At 41.5% G+C, this 21,592-nt stretch overlaps 1 protein-coding gene across 3 annotated transcripts in view; it reads left to right on the forward strand.

Annotated features, from left to right (window-relative positions):
* The first annotated feature begins 3,442 nt into the window (after positions 1-3,442).
* RSRC1 (arginine and serine rich coiled-coil 1) overlaps positions 3,443-21,592 on the forward strand; it is a 171,606-nt gene continuing 153,456 nt past the window's right edge. Inside the window, exons 1-3 of one of the 3 annotated variants that reach the window (XM_083739848.1) lie at positions 3,443-3,568; positions 7,448-7,638; positions 14,981-15,106. In XM_083739848.1, the coding sequence (XP_083595974.1) occupies positions 7,457-7,638; positions 14,981-15,106 (308 nt within the window). In that variant the 5' untranslated portion in view covers positions 3,443-3,568; positions 7,448-7,456. Of the gene's footprint in view, positions 3,797-7,447; positions 7,639-14,980; positions 15,107-21,592 lie in introns of all 3 variants that reach the window. The other 2 variants (XM_083739846.1, XM_083739847.1) reach the window with 2 other exon arrangements.

Consider the following 21,592-nt stretch of genomic DNA (forward strand, 5'->3'; position numbering starts at 1 on the left):
TGCGGGGAGGGGAGGAGAGACAGCAGGAGAGAGGTGAACTCCATCAGAATTGTCCCAGCCTGTGTTTGTCCCTTGGATGTCTTGTCACTCACTCACTCCCTCAGTCTGCATTTCCTACACGTCGATCCTAGACTTAATACTGATTTGAAACGGAGTATAATTCTGAATAAATTGCCAAAGGCTTTGCGATGTATATATACACACATACTGGTCTCCTTCCCATTCCTGCCTGCACTATGGTACTAAGTTAGGTCTCTAGCTAATTCCTGGGACGCTGGGAGCGCTCAAGGCGCCGGGGGCTCCCCATTTCAGGGAATTTTGCCGGTAAAAATTCCCTAGATCTTTTCTGCTTTATTGGGGGTTTGGGGGCGGTGGATTCAGCCATCCTTTTGGAAATGCGAAGGGAGGCTGACAGCTCCGGGAAGATACGCAGCAATCAGATCAGTTTAGCCTGGAGATGCGCTCGGGTTATATGGAGAGAGGGGAAACCGTTCCTGTAAAATGCCGAGAGATTAAAGCTTCTGTTGTGATTTTGCCGTGAATTAGATTACTGTTGCTGCATTTTGCTTTAGATTTCTATTCTTCATGTTGTTTTTGGGTTTTTTTGGTAATTTCCTCTCTGGAGTGGATTATCAATACTCTCCAAAAAAACAACAACAACTAAAATACATGGATTCGTATATGATCTGAGATACATAAATGATTTGGGGAAATCTCTCCAGTCTCTTCTTCAGGACCTGGGAAACTCTTAGGTTGCAATCCGATGCACATTCGCTTGGGAGTTAAGTTCCATTGAACTCAGTGGCGCTTGTGTGATCTCAGTAAAAGGACAGGATTGCAAAACAGGTTTGAGAAGTTGGTATCCGAATTAACAGAACTGACTTGAAAGCTTGAGCTCACACCTTAGACTTTTTTTGGGGGGGGGTAGTGGGCCTTCCTTCTGAGTAAATAGTTTGACAGTCGCGCTGCAGAGTGCACTTGTCCAAATGTAGTTTGAAAACAACCGCCTCTTTCCATTTTCTCACCTGGAAAATGGGAGCGTCTTTTTAAACTCGAGGTTGGAATATGTATTGCTAGTTTGTTGTCTAGTTTGGAATATGTATTGCTAGTTTGTTCTCTCCTTTCTTTAATCTCATTATGTCCAGATATTTGAATTGAACGCTTTCGGGGGGGGGGGCAGACTTTACACCTTGGACAGAGTGGTTCTGGAAACTATTCCAAGTCCGGATTATGAGTTAATTAAAAATAAAGTAAAACTGAATCCCTTTCCCCATATGTTACGGAAAAGGGTGCTTCTCAAAAGGTGCTTAAAATATGTGATTTCCTTTGCATGTAGTTCAGGCAAATGGTAAACTTTTAAATAATTTGTAGGAAAATTACGTGAACCTCTTCTTTACTCTCTGTTTTGTGGTTGTTCCTATTAAGCCTGTTAGGATACAGACTGGGTGCTCCGACATGCGAAAGTGCTCGACTTGCAGGGAAGCCACGGAAATGTGTACTGTTATGTTCTATCGCCTAGGAGGGAATTGCTTATGGCCGAAAAGCTAAAAGAAGCATACACAATTATTCTAATGGAAAAAGAATTGAAAAATGGCTAACAACATTCAAGTGAATAATACATCACTTCAAAACAATCCCCACTGTTTTCAATGAAACTTCCACAGCATCTCCCAATACTGGAGGCATCGAGTGCTAAACTTTCGGAGACCAATCTTTTTCAGATAATTAATTGGCTGGGCCTCCCTTTTTAAATAGCAAAATTCAGTTTTATGCAAATTTTAAACATCCCCACGCGGATTCCACTTTTCAATACCGTCGATACACACAAAAAACAGAGATTTTAAAAATAATAATATACAAAAAGGACAAGACACAAGTAAAGTGGATGTTTCCTGTGGAATTTGATTATAGGATAGAGAAGCATGATTAGGCATCACCCTGTGGAATCCAGAAACGTGTAAATTAAATATATACTCACGGTATTTTTCACTCCTATGCATGATTACTATACTTTCCACTGGAAAGCATGATCACCGGAAAGTCTGCATAGAATAGCCTATATATGCCAGAATTATCAGAGCTAGATATCTGATTTAGGGCGCAAGCAATCCTATACATACTTACCTTGGAGTAAGTTCCATTAAACTCAATAGCCCTTACTTCTGAGGAGACATGCATAGGATTGCACCGTAAGTTTGGTATAACTGTAAGCAAGTTAAGCGTCTCGACAACCCACCAGCTGGACTGCTGAATTGTTAACACCAGCAAATTTGCGTGAAATAAGCTCAGGAGGTGTAAGAAATTCCGGACATAGCATTTACTTTTGCCGAAAGCAGTGGGTTTGCTCTGGTATAATCCAAACCACCACTTGGAACCACGAGCATGAACTGTAGAAGCAAGTACATTTAGGATCGCAGCTGAAGTCTGGGGGGGGGGGGGGAGGATTTGTTGCTTTGAATCAAAGTTTAAGCCCGGATGCCTGAAATTTAAGCATATGCGTGAATGCATATAGTTTCCTTGTGAGATTATGTTCTGATCTCCCATCTAAAAAAAAATTCCAAAACTCCTTTGCCCCATTGAGCACAGCATTTCAGCTCCCTGTGAATAAATGTAGCGCTGCCGCACTACAGTTTGAAGACCGGGGCCTATTCTTCTTGACCCACCACCCAGAAGCCACCCAGAGGAAAAGCAAACAGCGGCTACTTTTACCCCTGTCAGACAAAAGCGTCTCGTCTTTACAGCAAAGAAAGGAAATGGTTTTCTCAGAGAGTCGAGGGGGAAAAAATATATATGTCAATGTAGCATGAATTCCAGGAAAGAGCGAGCTTCTTTAATTACTCTTAGCTTAAATGAAAAACGATAAATTTTATTCTTACATCCTCCTCCAACGGGGCGTCTAAACTCCCCTCCTCCCGCAACCATCACAACCCTTAAATAGTCTCAACTGGGAAACTAATTTGCACCTAACCTTAGAAAGCCCATCATTTCCAAGGAAGGAAAATTGCAGGGTGGTGTTTTTTTTTCTTCTTTAAAGCAATTTGCAGATAAATCACTGCAGTTTTAATCACAGCGCACCTTATACAGACAGAATTCTGTGATTTATTCCGGGTCCTCCCCCCCCTCCCACGCTGCTTTCCTTCCTGGGGAGGAGGCGGGTGTGGGGTGGAGGGAGAAGGTATGGAATAAAGAAAGGGCATGAATGACAACTCGCACCCGGATTATCGTCATTATTTATTTATTTTTTTAAAAGGGGGGGATATCCCTACGAGGACCGATTAATTAGATTTGTTTATGCGGTCAGCAATGTTGCTTAAATAAGGAAAAGCAAAGAAAGAGGAAGAAGAACGCCGAATAGCGAGCTAGCTAGCTAGCCTACTAGATGGGGGTGGGATGGAGAGGAAGAGGGAAAAAGTGGCTTTTCTAATCGATGCATTCGGCGCTCTTCGACTGGGCTGCGTGGATAGATGAGCTCCGGGGATCGTCTAGTCAGGCCTGAGCGGCGGAAGGAGGCGCCGAAGCTGAAACTACGGAAGCTCAGCGGCCTTCGGCGGGCGCGCCGGCTTCGGAGGTAAATGGGCTCGCGCCGGTGGCCCCGGTTGCTATGGTTGCGTCGGCCCCGTTGGGCCTTAGGCCTCGGGGACCGAAACGAAAGCAATGTCCTAGTGGGGGGTGGGTGTCGGAGCGGGTTTGGCCGGAGGGAACCGCTGCGGCCTAGTTCGCAGGCGCCTGCGTGACTAGCCTCGCCGGCCTTGCCGTCTCTGTCGCGGGAAGCGGCGCGAGCTTTCCTTAGGCCTCGGTGCGTGGATGTTCGGCGTAGGCGGAGCGCCGAGCTCCCCGGCCCCTGCTGGCTTTAGCGAGGGGAAGTCTCGCTCTCGTCAGTTTGGCGTTGCCTCCAACTGTGCTCCTGCGGGCTTTGGCTCTCGCATTTCCTTCGGCCTCTCGGAATTAGAAGTATGGGGGGGGGGACGGGACTGCCTCTCTCCGAAAACGCCTATCCCGAACGGGTTTTAAGACTAAGACCCTGGGCCAGGCTTCCTCAAACACGGTCCTCCAGATGTTTTTGGCCTACAATAATAATAATTATATAATAATAATTTATTATTTATACCCCGCCCATCTGGCTGGGTTTCTCCAGCCACTCTGGGCGGCTTCCAACCGAATATTAAAAACAATACAGCTTCAGACATTAAAAACTTCCCTAAACGGTTGTCTTTTAAAAGTAAAATAGTTGTTTATTGCCTTGACATCTGCTGGGAGGGCATTCCACAGGGCGGGCGCCACTACCGAGAAGGCCCTCTGCCTGGTTCCCTGAAACTTGGCTTCTCACATTGAGGGAACCACCAGAAGGCCCCCCGGCGCTGGACCTCAGTGTCTGGGCTGGATGATGAGGGTGGAGACGCTCCTTCAGGTATACAGGATCAAGGCCGTTTAGGCCTTTAAAGGTCAGCACCAACACTTTGAATTGTGCTCGGAAATGTACTGGGAGCCAATGAAGATCTTTAAGGACTGGTGTTATATGGTCTCGGCGGCCACCCCCAGTCACCAGTCTAGCTGCTGCATTCTGGATTAATTGCAGTTTCCGAGTCCCCTTCAAAGGAACCCCACGTAGAGCACATTGCAGTAGTCTATAACTAGAGCATGCACCATTTTGGCAAGACAGTCTGCGGGCAGTTAGTGTCTCAGCCTGCATACCAGATGGAACTGGTAAACAGCTGCCCTGAGCACAGAATTAACCTGCGCCTCCATGGACAGCTGTGAGTCCAAAATGACTCCCAGACTGTGCACCTGGTCCTTCAGGGGCACAGTTACTCATTCAGGATCAGCCCGCCCCATGTCCCCCAAGACCAGTACTTCTGTCTTGTGAGAATTCAGCCTCAATCACTCACTCAATCCCTAGCTAGCAGGACCAGTGGTCAGGAATGATGGGAATTGTAGTCTCAAAACATCTGGAGGTCTGAGTTTGAGGACGCCTGCCCTGGGCAGACGTCTTAGGGCCCTGGCAATCTATGTGCCAAAAGCCCCCCCCAAACCCTGAAGTGGGTGCCCCTGTGTCTCACCCAGCACTCTGTCATGTTGAAAGAGAGCAACAGAAGAAGAATGCACCTGGATCAGAAAAAAGCCCATCTAGCCCAGCATCCTGTTCTTAGAGTGGACAGCCAAGTTGCCTGTGCGAAGCCTGCGAGCAGGATCCACCCTCTGCACTTGTGATTCCCAAGTGCACAACTCAGACATACTGCCTCCCTGAGTAGGATCCAGGAGCCTACTGTAGCTATTGATAGCCTCATCCTCCATGCATGAAAGTCTGTGCTCTTTCAAAGCCCTCCCAAGATGGTGGTCTCACTACAACTTTGGGGAGCGACTTCCCTATGACTTAGGTGTTGCGCGAAAGAAGTAGCGCTTCTTTGTTTGGCCTGTTCTGACATTCAGCTCCAGTGGATGGTCTCAACCAGAGGGAGACGTGAGAGAACGGCTCCCTCTCTGCTTTCATCACACCACGCATGGTTTTCTTTACACTTGTGTCATGTCTCGCACCCCCCCCCCCACTTGCCTTGTTGCACCAGTTTCCTGTGTGGCAAGTCAATTTATTGGAAGAGGATTACTTGGTGGGGTGAAGGGTGCTGCAGCTTCACCTCCCAACCCCGTGTGGCTTGCTATTGTCAGATGCCACTTCTATTTTTTGTCCCTAATTTGGCAGTATATTTGAGGAAAAATTAACCGTAATCCTCCAGTTGCTGACCGCTACTGTAGGATGTTCTGTTTCCAGCAGGAAACGTGAGTTGATGTGTTTTCTGTACTCTTCAGCCTGTAGTATTAAGGCGATGGTGTCCAACATTCTGCCAAGTGTATTTGAAATCTAATATATGAGACAGCACCAATAAATATGTAGTCCCTCCTCCACCTAATGAACCGTGGATTAGGCAGGATCATAGTGTGGGAGTGGCAGGCAACTATGAAGGCCTGACTCTTATGTCTTAAGCAGGCTTGTGGTCTGCTCCTCTTAGATGGCGTAGTTTTATTCATGATTATTTGGAAGAGATTCTGGTTGAGGTCAATGGGGTTTCATTTAGATCACATATTAGCCCTGTTTTAAAAGAGCTGCACTGATTGTCAGTTCATTTATGGTTCCAATTCAAAGTGCTCTTGGTGGTTCTGCCACCCTGGTGGTGGCAGCGGCTCAAGGAGAGAGCATTGTGGCAGCCCCTAAGTTGTAGAACTCTCTCCCCACAGAGGTGCACCTAGCAGCTACAGTATGTAGTTTTCACTGAATGCTGAAGATGTATCTCTTTGGCCTTTGGCATCTGAGATGTATATTTTTAAGATCCACCTTTTTGTGATTGTATTCTTTTGTAAGTTTTTTAATTGTTCCTAACATTATATTTTAAGTTGTTATAACCTGCCATTGGACTTAAGGCTGATGGGTAGGTTATTGTTGTTATTATTAGTAATGTTTATGATAGTAATAATAATTTACTTCCAGGTAAATGTACATAGGTTCACAAGTTGAATAAAGCTAGCTCCTGCTGCCTGTGCTATTTGTGACATGTATCTTCTAAGTTGGCGATTCTTGTTTTAGTATTGTATACTGTATTAGTTTCTCTTCTTCCAAACACTTTCCTTCATTCCAGAAGGTTCGACCCTTAGAAAAATGTCCTCTTTAGTCCTCCTTGGGGTCCATTCTTCAATTTTTACTGAGTGTAAAGCCAAGTTTCTTGCCTTGTTTATGTTCATCATAATGGCACTAAACCTTAATGGAGGTAATAGCTTTAAGCTGGAATCCTGTGCATAAGTACCTGGGAATAAGTGCTTGAAAATATTAGGACTTCCAAGACAACATCCATTTGTTAGGGTGAAAGCTTTTCCCCATCTTCCCCAAGGAAAAAATGAAATTTGCTTCACATACTTGGGAGTTCCCAGTCCTCAGTCCTAAGGACAGTTACTTGGAAGCAAGCTCTCTTAATTTCAGTGATAAAAGTAAATATGATCAGGATTGTTGTTTGTAGCTTTGGAAAAGGTGTTACAAGAGAGCAGGCCCAAGTAAATAGCAACTACCTAGCAGTGGTACAGTCATACCTCGGGTTAAAGTTGCTTCTGGTTGAGCATTTTCGGCTTGCACTCCGAGGTGACCTGGAAGTAACGGAATGCATTACTTCCAGGATTCGCCGCTTGCGCATGAGCACACGCTTTAAATGACATCACGCGCATGCGCAGAAGTGGCGAATCGTGACCCGCAGACGCGGGTTGCGTTCTCTTCAGGGTGCGAATGGGACTCTGCAACGGATCCTGTTCGCATCCAGAGGTACCACTGTATTAGATAATGTTAAGTTAGGATTTGGGTCTAAACTGAATACTGGTGTATGGAGATTGGTAAGGGTACAGCAGGCTTTCTATGATAATGTTTAAGATTTCATCTGATGTTTACAGTTCTTTTGTCTTTTTTAAAAAATAGCTTGTTAAAATGGGTCGCCGCTCATCAGACACTGAGGAAGAGAGCAGAAGCAAAAGAAAAAAGAAACACCGTAGGAGGTCATCTTCAAGCAGTTCTTCTGATAGCAGAACTTACAGCCGTAAAAAATCAGGAAGGAAGTCAAGGTCACGGTCTCGAGATCTCCAGTTTCGTTCACATTCATATGAAAAGAGGTAAATGAATTAATTTGTATTGGGTTTTGAAAGTGTTTGTAGAAAAGGCTGCTTAAAATATTTAGCAGGCATAATTCGCAGCTTGATCCAACATTCTGCTGTAGATAATGGCATATACAGGCAATGACCAATTTACGCGTATCCAATTGACATGCGAGCATGCATGCACGCTTAGCGACAACCCACAAGTGGCTCGAAAAGGGGGTGGGATGGGGTGGGCGGGGAGAGCTTATGTACACTGTGCTGATGCACAGGGTGGGGTGGGGGTCAGGAATGTAACCCCATGTAAATCGGTTGTTGCCTGTAGGTTGTGGCATAAAGATCCAGCAAAGGCACAAAGAAACAAAATACCCCCCTTTCTCTGGTGTTCATCCAGGGCTACTGCATGAGTGCTCTGCTCCAATTGGCAATACCTTTTGGATTGAGGCACTAGTGGAGAGAAAGGTAGAGCTGCTGGTTACTTCTTGCACATCATCCAGTGTGCACTGAAGTCATTTTGGATTATTGCATGGGTGCAGTGCTGCATTCCATATATTGGGGGGCAACATTAACAATCAACCAGATTTTCAATGCAAAGTGGGTAATGCAGGTTGGCTCTGCCGCATTTGGCTTGCATAGGATGCTGCTTCAGCTGTGTCCAAACAAACTGGATTACAGGCGTATGTGGTTGAATTTGGATACGCCACTGGGTTATGTGGAAGGAGAGGATCAGGAATTCAGTCCCCTTATTGATTGCTCTCTGGTTAGTATAAATTTCTGGACATATAAACAGCATCTACCTGCTTTTTATCTAGGGTGATTCCTTTCCTTATCTGTGTAATAGTAATCACTTTGTAAGTTTGTATTGGTATTGAGGAACTACCATATTACTGGTAAAAAATAAAACTTCTACATTACTGAATTTTCAGTAAAAATATAATGGCAATGAAAGAAAGCTTACTTCTTGCTGAAAGTAATATCATTAACAGTCACTCTTACGGCTTTTGATGTTTCTTTTTATATTTTAGTTGAAAAGAAACAAATATTTACAAGAAAGTTTCTCAGTCCAAAAGTAGAAAATTATTATGTGTTTTCCAGTAGACAGTAGTGTCTATTTCTCAGATAATAGAATTGATGGACGTATCCTTTTTTCCCTTTGCACATAATCTGTCCATTCAACTTGGCAGTTTCAAGAATGTTGATAAAGCATTCTTTGCTAGATGAACAGAAACTTGTTCCAATATCTAGCAATTTTGGGGTGTGTGTGGCATTTTTAACAAATCCAAAATCAGTAGATGAAATGAAAGAGAAGCTTGCTTGTCTAAATATTCAATAATATAACTCTAGGATCTAATTTTACCAGAATACTACTAACATGTTAGAAAATTTCTAACACCTGGATTATAAGAACATAAGAAGAGTCTTGTTGGATTTGTCAAAGGCCTAGTTCAGTATTCTGTTTTCAGCCATGGCTAACTGGATGCCTATGGCATGTTGAGTACAAGGCATATCGTGGAAAAGTTCATTTATTTCAGTAATTCAACTTAAAAGGTGAAACTAATATATGAGATAGACTCATGACATGCAAAGCAAGATATGTCAAGCCTTTATTTGTTATAATTGTGGTGATCATGGCATACAGCTGATGAAAACCCCAAATTAACAATCTCAGAAAATTAGAATATTAAATGAAATCAGCAAAACAAGGACTGCAAATAGAGCAGTATTGGACCTCTGAGAAGTAGAAGCATGCATATGTACTCAGTACTTGGTTTGGGCCCCTTTTGCATCAATTACTGCCTCAGTGTGTGGCATGGATGCTATCAGCCTGTGGCACTTCTGAGGTGTTATGGAAGACCAGGAAGCTTCAATAGCAGCCTTCAGCTCTTCTGCATTGCTCGGTCTCATATCTCTTGGCAATGCCCCATAGATTCTCTATGGGGTTCAGGTCAGGTGAGTTTGCTGGCCAATCAAACATAATAATCCCATGGGCATTGAACCAGGTTTTGGTACTTTTTGCAGTGTGGGCAGGTGCCAAACACCTGCTGGAAAATGAAGTCAGCATCCCCATAAAGCTCATCTACGGAAGGAAGCATGAAGTGCTCCAAAATCTCCTTGTTGACGGCTGTGTTGACCCTGGACTTAATGAAGCACAGTGGACCAGCATCAGCTGATTTAAAATTAATTTTTTAACAGCATAATTTTATTAATCCAGATTTCCAAGATAGCCTACAAAAGAGAACCATAAAACAAATATAAAACAGATCAGAAACATCAAAACAAAAGCAGTTATCGTAGCAACATTAAATTACAAATCCTGGGCAATCTTTTTTTGGGGAAAAGTTCTAAAACATGGCTCTCCGGGCAACCCACTCAAGTGGCGGCATTTAAATAATAGTAATTATTATTAAGAAAGCCTACAGATCGGCAGGGATATTTAGAGAAGGACCTCTGGTGCCAGACTTAACAAACAGGTAGGTTCCTTTTTGAAAAAAGAAAAGAAATGAAAGCCTTTCCATAATTTGTATTGACTGTTAGATCCACAAATAGCTCTGAGATGAGTGTGAGGATCAGACTACAGTGGTACCTCGGGTTAAGTACTTAATTCGTTCCGGAGGTCCGTTCTTAACTTGAAACTATTCTTAACCTGAAGCACCACTTTAGCTAATGGGGCCTCCCGCTGCCGCCGCACCGCCAGAGCACAATTTCTGTTCTCATCCTGAAGCAAAGTTCTTAACCTGAGGTACTATTTCTGGGTTAGCGGAGTCTGTAACCTGAAGCATATGTAACCTGAAGCATACGTAACCTGAGGTACCACTGTACTGGCCATTGATGTCTTCCATGAGCTGGGTAAAGCAATTTTGTTCTCCTATGCGGGTGGTGCTGTGGGTAAAACCTCAGTGCCTAGGGCTTGCCGATCGCATGGTCGGTGGTTCGAATCCCCGCGGTGGGGTGAGCTCCTGTCTTTCGGTCCCAGCTCCTGCCCACCTAGCAGTTCAAAAGCACCCCTAAGTGCAAGTAGATAAATAGGTACCACTTTATAGTGGGAAGGTAAACGGCGTTTCCGTGTGCTGCGCTGGTGCTGGCTCGCCAGAGCAGCTTCGTCACGCTGGCCACGTGACCCGGAAGTGTCTCCGGACAGCGCTGGCCCCCGGCCTCTTAAGTGAGATGGGCGCACAACCCTAGAGTCGGACACGACTGGCCCGTACGGACAGGGGTACCTTTACCTTTATGCTACCCTTAACTCAGCCTGGTGCCTGAGGGTTTGGAGTGCATTGTTATTGGATGACAGTGGCTCCTTTTCACTATTTCGTCTAGTACTTGAGAAAGCTTCTGTGGTTCTGACTGGGTGCCTGGAGATTGTCATGGGCTGAATGAGGGCTGACAAACTGTGGCACAATGTAGACAAGACAGACATGCTCCTGGTCAGGAGGAAGACAGAATCTGTAGTAGGGATTAAATGAGTTTTGGATGCTGATGTAGTCCCATTGAAAAATCACATTTGCAGTTGAATGTTCTTGGATACAGCTGTACATCCGGCTTGTTACATTGTGATTGGGCAATGTGCTATGCATGGGTCCACCTTGTGAAGAGTCTTTGGGAAGTTAGCTGCAGTGGGTCCAGAAAGCAGCAGCGAGGATGTGGACACGCATCCATGGGACTATGGTGCAATATCTGTGCTCACTGCCAATTTACGGTGCTTCAGGGCTTAGGCCCAGGATACCTGAGGAATCGCCTCATTCCATGTCACTCTGTCCACTTCCTAAAATTAAGGAGAGGCCCTTTTCTGTGTTCCACGTAGGGTTGTGACCTTCGGGTATAGGGTGGTATAGAAATTAAATCAATAATCAATAATAGTTGATGAGGATGAGAGACAGGGTTTCTTTAGTGGCTCCACCAGTATTTCCTTTGTTCATGAAGCATGGCTGGCCTCCTCTCTGATTGTCTTTCATCAGCTGGTAAAGAAATACATTTTTATTCTGACAAGATTTTGCCAATTAAGTAAGAACTCATAGAATGGATTCATAGAATCATAGAATTGGAATGGACCACAAGGTCATCAACTGCCTGCAATGCTTTTACCCGACATGAGGCTAGAACCCAGGATCCTGAGATTAAGAGTCTTATGCTCTACCTACTGTGCTATTTCACAGGCCATTTATACCTGTGATTCTGCCATTGTAACTTGTAAATGAATATTTAATGTATTTCATGTAATTTTATTGTTATATCATTGTTATTTTAATATAGTTTTCTTGTATTGTGACTTTAAATTGTTGTAAGCTATGCATGGGCACTAGATGGGTGATATTTTTTAAAATATAATTTAGAGATTCTCTCCCATGTAAAATACTGTAGGTTTTCCCAGCACAGTTTATTGCCTCCCAATTTTCAGACAGTACATTTTTCACCTATGTTGGCAAAGTAAATCAAGGAGAAATGACCAGACAAGGATATCAGACATTATTTTATAGAAGATAAAATTGCCTGTTCAGAATTTTAGATGACAACGTAATGTTGTAACTATATCTGGATCTTACGGTAGAATAAAATTCAATAAATCTGGTTAATTTCTTTATAGTTAATCAAAGGGGATAGTTAAATATTTTCTTCAGAAAGTTCTGATAGGTAGAATGCCTTCACATTTGTTTTTCCTGGTCCTGTTTTTAATATTGACATGTATCCCCTAAAGGGACATAGTGGGATAATATCAACTGCAATGCCAACATTATGCAGATGACACGCAGCTTTATGAATATCTCTCTTACACTGCAGATATGACTATCTGACAGATAACACCAAGCTTGAAGAAACCCTGGAGGCTGGATGAGAACCAGCTGGCTTATTTGAATCCAGAAAGATCTAAGTATTTGCTTTGAGGATTTGGCTAGCACCTCTGTCTTGACCTCAGTGTAGGATACACCCCTGGCTGTTAAGATAATATAAAATCTCAAGGTTATGCTGGATTCTGCTTGATCTTTGAAGAATTAAATTATGGTGATTGATAAAAGCAACTGTTCCCTTTTCATTTAGTAAATAAATTCCAGTTCTTCACAGATAAAGATAAATATGCCTTTAAATAGAGTAAGCCATTGAGAACATTTTAGAACACCCTGCCATAAGACATATCGTTTGCAAAGTATGTCTTGCAGAATCTAACTCCAGCTTCCATGTTGATTAACCAAGCTTCCAGTCAGATGATGTTCAATTAGCTTATTGCTTGAATATCATTCTTTTAAATAATGAAATTGGGTGATTGAGCTTCTGCCAGTTTGGAAGCAAAACAGGGCCACCCCAAATAAGATAGTGGTTTCCACATACTCAGAAAATTCTGTAGGTTTGCAGGAGTACAGTGGTACCTCGGGTTAAGTACTTAATTCGTTCCGGAGGTCCGTACTTAACCTGAAACTGTTCTTAACCTGAAGCACCACTTTAGCTAATGAGGCCTCCTGCTGCTGCCATACCACCGGAGCACAATTTCTGTTCTCATCCTGAAGCAAAGTTCTTAACCCAAGGTACTATTTCTGGGTGAGCGGAGTCTGTAACCTGAAGCGTATGTAACCCGAGGTACCACTGTATTCAATTTTTAAATAAAGTAAGTAAGTTCCGCCCCACCCCTGACCTATCCAAGGCCTGTAAGCTTTTAGGACTTACAGAATATTTATGGCAGTTATGCCTACAGAGACAAATCATATTAAGTGGCCTGGGAATTTCCTTGTTCCTTCTTCTTCAGGGGTGGAAGTAAGTGGGTGATTGGAGAGAGTTGTTGCTCAGCTGAAAGTCACACCAAGTTTCTAAGCATGAGAAGATAGGGCATGTTGTTGTTGTTGTTGATGATGATGATAGTAATAGAATTTATATACTGCCATATACCTGCAGGTCTCATGGTATGATAATGTAGCTTAAAATGGCGGTTTGCTCTTATGCGTTGTTGACTGTGTAGGGATGTGCTGTCCTACATACTATCTTCCGGATCAATCTTCCCATGCTGCTTTTGAGCTGTCCTTGCAGAGATGGGTATTGAAATAATTTCAGGAGCAATAAGATGTGCAGTCACTGGGTATTTATATGAAGCTGCATTATGTTCCTGTTGGGAAGCACTGTTCTACAGATACTGGTGCAGTGATTTTTAATGTGATTTTATGCAGTCTTGGCCATTGTGCCATTGTTTTGATTTAAAAGACAAGAACAATTGTATTGGCAAGCACTTGTGCATGCCCCAATTGACAATACTGCATCGTTCTCTAGTGGGAAGCACCTCTTTATATAGAATAGACCTCCTGGGAGGACAGAGATGCATGCTATGAACTGATGATAACTTAAATTTACTTCATATTTCCCAAAGGAAGTACCTCTCTAAGTAGTATAGGTACTAGTGGGGAAAAATACTTTGTGAAATCAACTGAGGTTGGCGTAATGCTGTGTAATCTCAATAAATATGCATGGGATGATCTAAAATTTTGAGTTGGGAGGATTTACAAGAGTACATGTTTACTTTTCACTGTTGCGAACCAGCCTTATTGTCTAGTCTTCACTTTTTGTTTTGCCAAAAGCTGTGATGATCTTGAACTTGCTGTGTTTAGGACATTTTCTGCAAAAATGGACATGGAATCTGAAAATCATGCGCATTTGTAGCATCACAGTGCCAATGACATAACAAAACATAAGCATTACAGTAACATTTCTTACTTAGTAAGTTATTACTAAATAAAATAGGAAAACATACTAAATATGTTTTAATGCTACATAGATTGAAATTGTATTCAGAAACCTTTATAGTACATCTTTATTTCCTACTCTTATACCAGGAACTGTGTAATTGCACCCCTCTTTGCTATATATAGAATTATTTCCTAGACTTGCATTGGGAGTAAAATCTTATGAATATTTATTAATGATTTATTTTCTTTAATTTATAGGAGGATATATATCCCAAATTGAATCGAATTAAGCAATAAATGAAGAGTATTAAAATTCCATATGACAGTGAGAGCCCATTGTAGTCTATTAAAGCACAGGCAAAGAAAACTATTTTCAGCCAGTGCCTAAAACTTAACAAAATAGGCACCAAACAAACATATCCGGGGTGAAAGTTCCATATCCGGTATGGTGCCACTGAGAAGGCCTTATTCTCAGTTGACAGCCATATTGCCTTTGAAGCTGGGGGCATCTGGAGAAGGGCTTAGGAAGATGATCTTAAAGATTGAGCAGGTTTCTATCCGTGTATATGTATATTTCTTTTTAGTCCCCCCCCCCCCTGTATACATGCAGAAAGGCTAGATCAGTGGCAGTGCAAGTGCAAAATGTGAACTTTATTATGCTCCACTGATGGACTTTCTGGCAATATCTGTTACTGTTTTAGGCACAGGCATCGATCTAGCAGCAGCTCTTCATATGGATCCAAGAGAAAACGGAGCCGTAGCCGTTCAAGAGACCGAGGAAAATTATATCGGTCTCAGAGATCAAGATCAAAGAGCAGAACAAGAAGGTATGACCATTTTGCCCTCGGAGAATAAGATTGACCAGATAATGTATACTTTTCTCTGTATTCTCTTGCCTTGTTGTCTACAGTGATAGTTATATTAACTTTAGAGAGTTATGTAGCGTCAATGCAAAAGGTTGAATTAGCTTGACCTTCCTATCCTGGAGTTTAAACTAAAAGCAGTTCAGTATTACAAGTGGCTAATAGGGTGTGTGGTATATACACTGCCATAGTAGCCAACACAATAAGAAATACTTGTTTGGCAGGGTAGTCACGCTAATGTTACTAGCAGATGTGCTAAACCAACTGCTTAATAGTACTTTGTAGTTCTCAATTTAAATACAGATATTTTAATTTTTGAGTGTGTGTCAGACAGAACTGTATGGAGCTGCAGTTGTGCTTTCAGCATGAAGGAGGTGACCCACACAAGGTGTTACCGACAATAAGTCCTCTGTATGTGGACTGGAATGTAGGAAATCAGAATCAGCATTTGAAACGTTATCTGTTAATGGATCTATAAACGGAATCACAAAAAAATTCAGCCGTTCTGCAGAAATCATAGCTTCTGCCTATAGCTATTATGGCTGCTGATGGTTTAGTATTTTAAGTAAGAAGCATGAGAAATGTGTGTGACTAAATGTATATACAAGCGTTTGTAAATAACTGCTTAGAAACTTTGGTAGTTTCATTAGGTGGTATATAAATACCCTAATTAAAAAAAAAACAAACATTTTAAAACATTTTATTTTGGTGATTATACTAGAAGGTTAGAGCTATATTTCACATGAAGAAAATAGTTTATTTTGTTTTAGCCCAAGAAAGTTGATGGATGCAAATGTGTTATCCCTGATGGAAAGAGCCACTGACTGTCAGCATGCTCAGCACACTGAGACTAATTTTTTGTCAGCCTAATATTTTAAAAATATTTTCTTGTTGGCAGTAAAATAGCACATTTATTTTCTGAAGGAAATGGAAAATCAAGGAAGAGTACATACAGTCTTGAAGACGGGAGATTTATGCTCTTGTGGGGCAATGGACTGAGAATGAATAAGACAACCTGTGAGCAAGGTTGCAACTGGAGACTTTTTCACTCATACACACAACTTTTTTCCCTAGTGTTATCTACCATGACAGTGGTATGTACCGTATTTTTCGCACCATAGGACGCACCGGACAATAGGACGCACCTTTTTTAGAGGGGGGAGAACAAGGGAAAAAAATTCTTCCGCTCTCTGCCCAGCGCCCCTTCAGCGAAGCGGCAGGAAGCGCTGCGCAGAGAGTGGGGGAATTTTCCCCCTCTTGTTTTCCCGCTCTAAAACAAGGTGCCGTTTAAGGTGCATTCAGGCGGCTACCTTGGAAGCCTGGAGAGCTAGAGGGGTCAGTGCGCACCGACCCCTCTTGCTCTCCAGGCTTCAGGTTCCTTTCGACCTGCTCTTTGGGGCTGGCGGGGGGAAGCCCACCACCAGCCCCAAAGAGCAGGTCAGGGAGCAGCGGAAAGGCGCAGCGGAGAGGCTGCTGCCATAGTCACGCGTCACTTCTCCAGTTTTAGTTTTAGTTCCGCGCGCGCTCTCCCGGCTGGAGAGGTGACGCGTGGCTATTGGAGGCTCCTGCCATAGCCGCGCGTCACCTCTCCAGCCGGGAGAGGGTCGCGGGGCTATGGTGTCTTCGCTCCATAGGACGCACACACATTTCCCCTTCATTTTTGAAGGGGGAAAAGTGCGTCCTATAGAGCGAAAAATACGGTATGTGGGGCAGATTGGCTAAGAAAGAGTCACATAATTGGCCATACCCATGTAGTTGCAATATAGACACATGCAGCACAGCTGCTGCTATCATAGGGAAGCAACTTCCACATATGCGAGCAAAAAGGGCAAGACTTGGGAAACCATTGTAAGCTAATCTTTGAAACATGTGACTGGATTTTGATGACCCCTCGATTTCTTCTACTGGAAAGCAATAATTCTGCACATGAGGTTATAAGTGGATTTGTGATGATCTGTAAATGGTTTGAATCACAAAGCATTCCAGATGTTTGTTCTGATTGAAAAGCGGGATATAAATTGGGTGAATAAGTCAGTAAATAAATGAGAGCATTTCAAAATGAATGTTGTTAAGTGATGAATTTCTGCAATTTTTGGGTTGATGTGGAACAGAGCCCTATCCGTAGTTGAGGATCTGTACTGGTCTTCTGTGACCAGATTGCAGACTGGGAAGTGGACTTAAAATATCTTCACTGTGTTGAGAATACTAATGACAGATCATTTCTTGCTATGTTTATTACTTTGTGCCCTTATTACATAGGTAACTGGTAAATTGTCTTCCCATTCTTATATTCTGGCTATATGTGTGGCTAGTTAGTTCCATTGATAAACAGTACAGCTTAGCTAGTTTTATGTGTTGCCCCTTTAAGTAGATGTACATTGAGCTCTACACTACATAAGTTTTCAGAGTGTCAGTCCATAGATAGAAAGCACTTTTGGAGTTCATTAAGAAATCTTCTCTGAGGGGAGATACAAAATATTTTATATATAGTATGTTCCATTAATAAGGTTTGTCTATTTTATTTTTAAATATCTAAAGAGTATTCTCTAAAACTCAGTCTTTGTTTAAAGTTTAACCCAGACCACTGAAAGACATTTAAAATAAAACTGAAAGTTTTATTTTCTTCTGAAAGTGTTCTTCTGAAAGTGACTCAAGGTGGGTCTGTGAGAAAAGGGAGTCTCAGAACTACTGAAAACAGAAGAATATCAAGGCTTTATATAACACATAGTCAGATATTTTGAACTGAGAATTTTAAGCCTAGCATAAAAATCATGATACTTGTTGATATATTTGTATTGAGTGCTGCTTCCAGGTTTTAGTAATTAGAGCCTTAAATGATTAAAGACTTAACTGTGCAAAGTGTTGGACACTTGAATCAGTCTGAAATGCAAATTCTTAATTAATTAAAAAAAAACCTCATTTGTTAAAAAAAACCCCACACCTTACATATCAAGTAACATAGATTATCTTCACCCAAAAGACAGATGTGTTCATATTACGTTTATTTATTTTATTTTAGTTGTACCTCAGGTCAAGAATTGAGGCTCCCTAGTTATGCTATAGATTCAAAATTGTCCTACAGCAAAACAGTACAATGCAAATAAGACTTAATAAGATCACAAACTGAATTTCAGCAAAACAACCAAGATTTACATTAAATTAGGAATTTTAAAACTGATTTAGTTTGTTTTACTGAGCATTTGCTTAATAACATTTCGTCTTCTTGCAATCTTTTTAAAGACAATAATTCCTCTGTGAAATGCGGGCACATCCTCAGCAGAAAAATTGAAAGCAACAGCTCACTTTCTGAAACCACAGATATAGTGATATAAAGAAATATTTCAGCTCTACAAAATTTAATAAATCATCCCATTTCCTAATTTGATCATATTAGATGCTGATGTGGAAGAAGCATTTCAAATACCATCTCCTCATTAATATACATCAGTCTGGGGAATAGAATAGAATACTTATGCAGAGATGTCACAGTTAGTGTTTCTTAGTTTACTAAGTGGAACAGGTTGATGCGATACTGAGTGCTATTTGTCAATGTCTTGTTAAAATGGTTTGGGTCGAGTTATGGAGTCCAGAAAGACGGCGGCTGATAAATCAAAAGTGGATTGAGTGGACAGGAGGCAGTGATTGATACTGTGACAGGATATGAAGAAAGGAATCTTGATACAAGCATGCACAATATTGAATATGAGAAGGAAAATGACCCTGGAGTATGGATATTATTCAAGGAAATGAGAATAATAATATCAGTTTGAAATTATTGCCGTGTGAAGATTAGGATACGGCAGTTCTTATTAGGCTATTATGTGTTCTGGATGGTAGCATTAGAATTCTATACAGTTTGCACATGCATACAGAATCAAGGTATTCCTGGTGGTGTTATTTATTTCTATTAATTGTAGAATTTGTTTCATATGTCATGCATATGTGTTGCATAATTTAATTCTTGAATTCTCAAGGCATTCATTAGAGTAAAACAAAGAGTGCAGTCATATTCTGTAATTTCAGCAGTTTTGTGCTCTAATTATGGTATAATACACTATTTTTTAATTGTATGTCTTATAATAAACTTAAGTTTAAAACTCAGGGTAAGCATGGATGAAATTTGTAATGTATGCAATAAAATACAGCAATTTCCACCAACTGCTGAAATTTGAAGGTAATTATGTTTCTGGATGCAAAGTCATTATTGCCAACAATATATATGTATTATAAATCTTTCATGTTTCCTCATACTACTTGGATTAATGTGTTCTCCTATGGAATTAGAGCTTACATTTAACAGTTTTCCAGATATGAACATCAAATGTAACATTCAGTACTAGTGTATGTAGGTAAATAAGTATCACTATAAGCATCAGATAAGAACATAGGAAGAACCTTCTGGATCAGGTTAAAGGCCTGTCTAATTCGGCACCCTGTTCTCAAGATGGCTAACCAAATGTTCATGGGGAGCAACAGTATTCTCCCCTCTTGTGATTCCTAAAAAGGCAAACTGCCTCCAATAGTGGAGGTAGGCATAGCCATTATGGCTAGAAGTGTGAAGAAGTACGTACTTTTATCTTTCCCAAACTTTCCAACATTCTGCTCTGTCCTGTCTTCTACTATCATGAGAGAGAGAGAGAGAGAGAGAGAGAGAGAGAGAAATACTTCTTCCTATACACTTTTTCTGTAACATGTATAATTTACACTTCTACCGTCTCTCCCACCCCCAGTTACTTGCTGTTTTTCTAAACTAAAAACTCCAAATGTTGTAACTTTTCACCATAGTTACTCTAACTCTTTCATCATTTTGGTTGCCCTTTCCGTAACCTTTTCCAGGTCTACAGTATCCTTCGTGAGTTAAGGCAACTGTATTCCAAGTATGGCCTCGCTGTGGATTATTACTTTCTTTTATTTAATAAAATTTATATACTACTTGATTTTAATAAAACTTCTTAAGCAGTTTACAAGAAATATTGACATTATCAATAAAAGACACACTCTCTCTCTCTCTCTCTCTCTCTCTCTCTGTGTGTGTGTGTGTGTGTGTGTAAATAACATACTAACTAACTAACTGACGGCAAAAGTGATTAGAATTTGTCAACTTCTATATGTCTGGATAGGCTTGCCTATAGAAATATGTTTGAAGCAGGTGCATCAAAGAGTGCAGTGAAGGTGCCTGCCTGATGTCAGTAAACAGGGAGTTCCCAAGTGTGAGTGCCACCACACTAAAAGATCAATTTCTTGCAACTGTGGATTGGAATGAGTATTATATGGCACCTGTAACAAACAGTACCTGTTCTACACATTGAAGCAGTTGAGTGGGCACATATGGGCTAAGGAGATACCACACTTATGACATTGGCCCCTTTCCTAATGACTTTACTGCCTTTTTCATAGTAAATTGGGTTGACATCTTCAGCATCTTGCTTGGCTGCTTTTATTTGTTTGTTACCTTGTTTGTCACTGGGGCTGAGATGCTTAGTCAGCTGGGGCTCCCCTCTAGCTTGTTGAGCAGGTGCCCCCTGGCTAGCTTCTCCCAGTTGTTTGCTGCCATTTAGATCAGAGAGACTTTAGTTGCGCTTGGGTTTCCGTTCTATGGCACCACAGTTCAAGAATGATGTTGACATCATTGACATCAAAAGAGAACTGACAGGGCCATGAAAGATTAAGAAGTCAAATCATATGTAGACTGATTTGGAGCTTAGATGGTCAAAATCCTTAGGTATAAAACTTTCTTCATTGATGAGCTCTGCAGTGACATAATTGATAGCTTTGGTAGCACTACCAGTTAGAAGTATTCGTTGTGTGATTGCATTTGGTTTGCGGCGGCTAGCTAATTGCCCAGAGGTGTTGAAAAGAAATCTTCTGTCCGACAAATAGGGAAGGAATTCTTGCTTTTGATATAATGTGACCCTTGCTTCTTAATGGTATGTAGTTATTTCTGAAAACCCACTTTCATGTGGTGAAGATCTACTTTAATACAATTCCAAAGTGTAGTCTTATTAGCTACCCAGTCTTTTTCTATGTCGTTTGAGAATACAGTTCTCATGTACCAATTGTCCTGATCATTGCAAGAAGCTGTTATTTCTACTAATTTCCTACATCTTACATAGAAATGTGTATAAACAGTTTAAGCAGGGAACTTACTCATAACAACCCTACATATGTAATACTGGTTGTTTTGGTTATTGTACTACTTTGCAGAGAGAGAGAGAGAGAGAGAGAGAGAGAGAGAGAGAAACAAACAAACAAGCACTTCATTATCATTTTACATCTCCCTTGGAGCATATACAGTGGTACCTCTGGTTACATACACTTCTGGTTACAGACTCCACTAACCCAGAAATAGTATCTCAGGTTAAGAACTTTGCTTCAGGATGAGAACAGAAATTGTGCTCCGGTGGCACAGCGGCAGTAGGAGGCCCCATTAGCTAAAGTGGTGCTTCAGGT

Source organism: Podarcis gaigeae (assembly GCF_964106915.1).
Source record: "Podarcis gaigeae genome assembly, chromosome: 5".
Lineage (NCBI taxonomy): Eukaryota > Metazoa > Chordata > Lepidosauria > Squamata > Lacertidae > Podarcis > Podarcis gaigeae.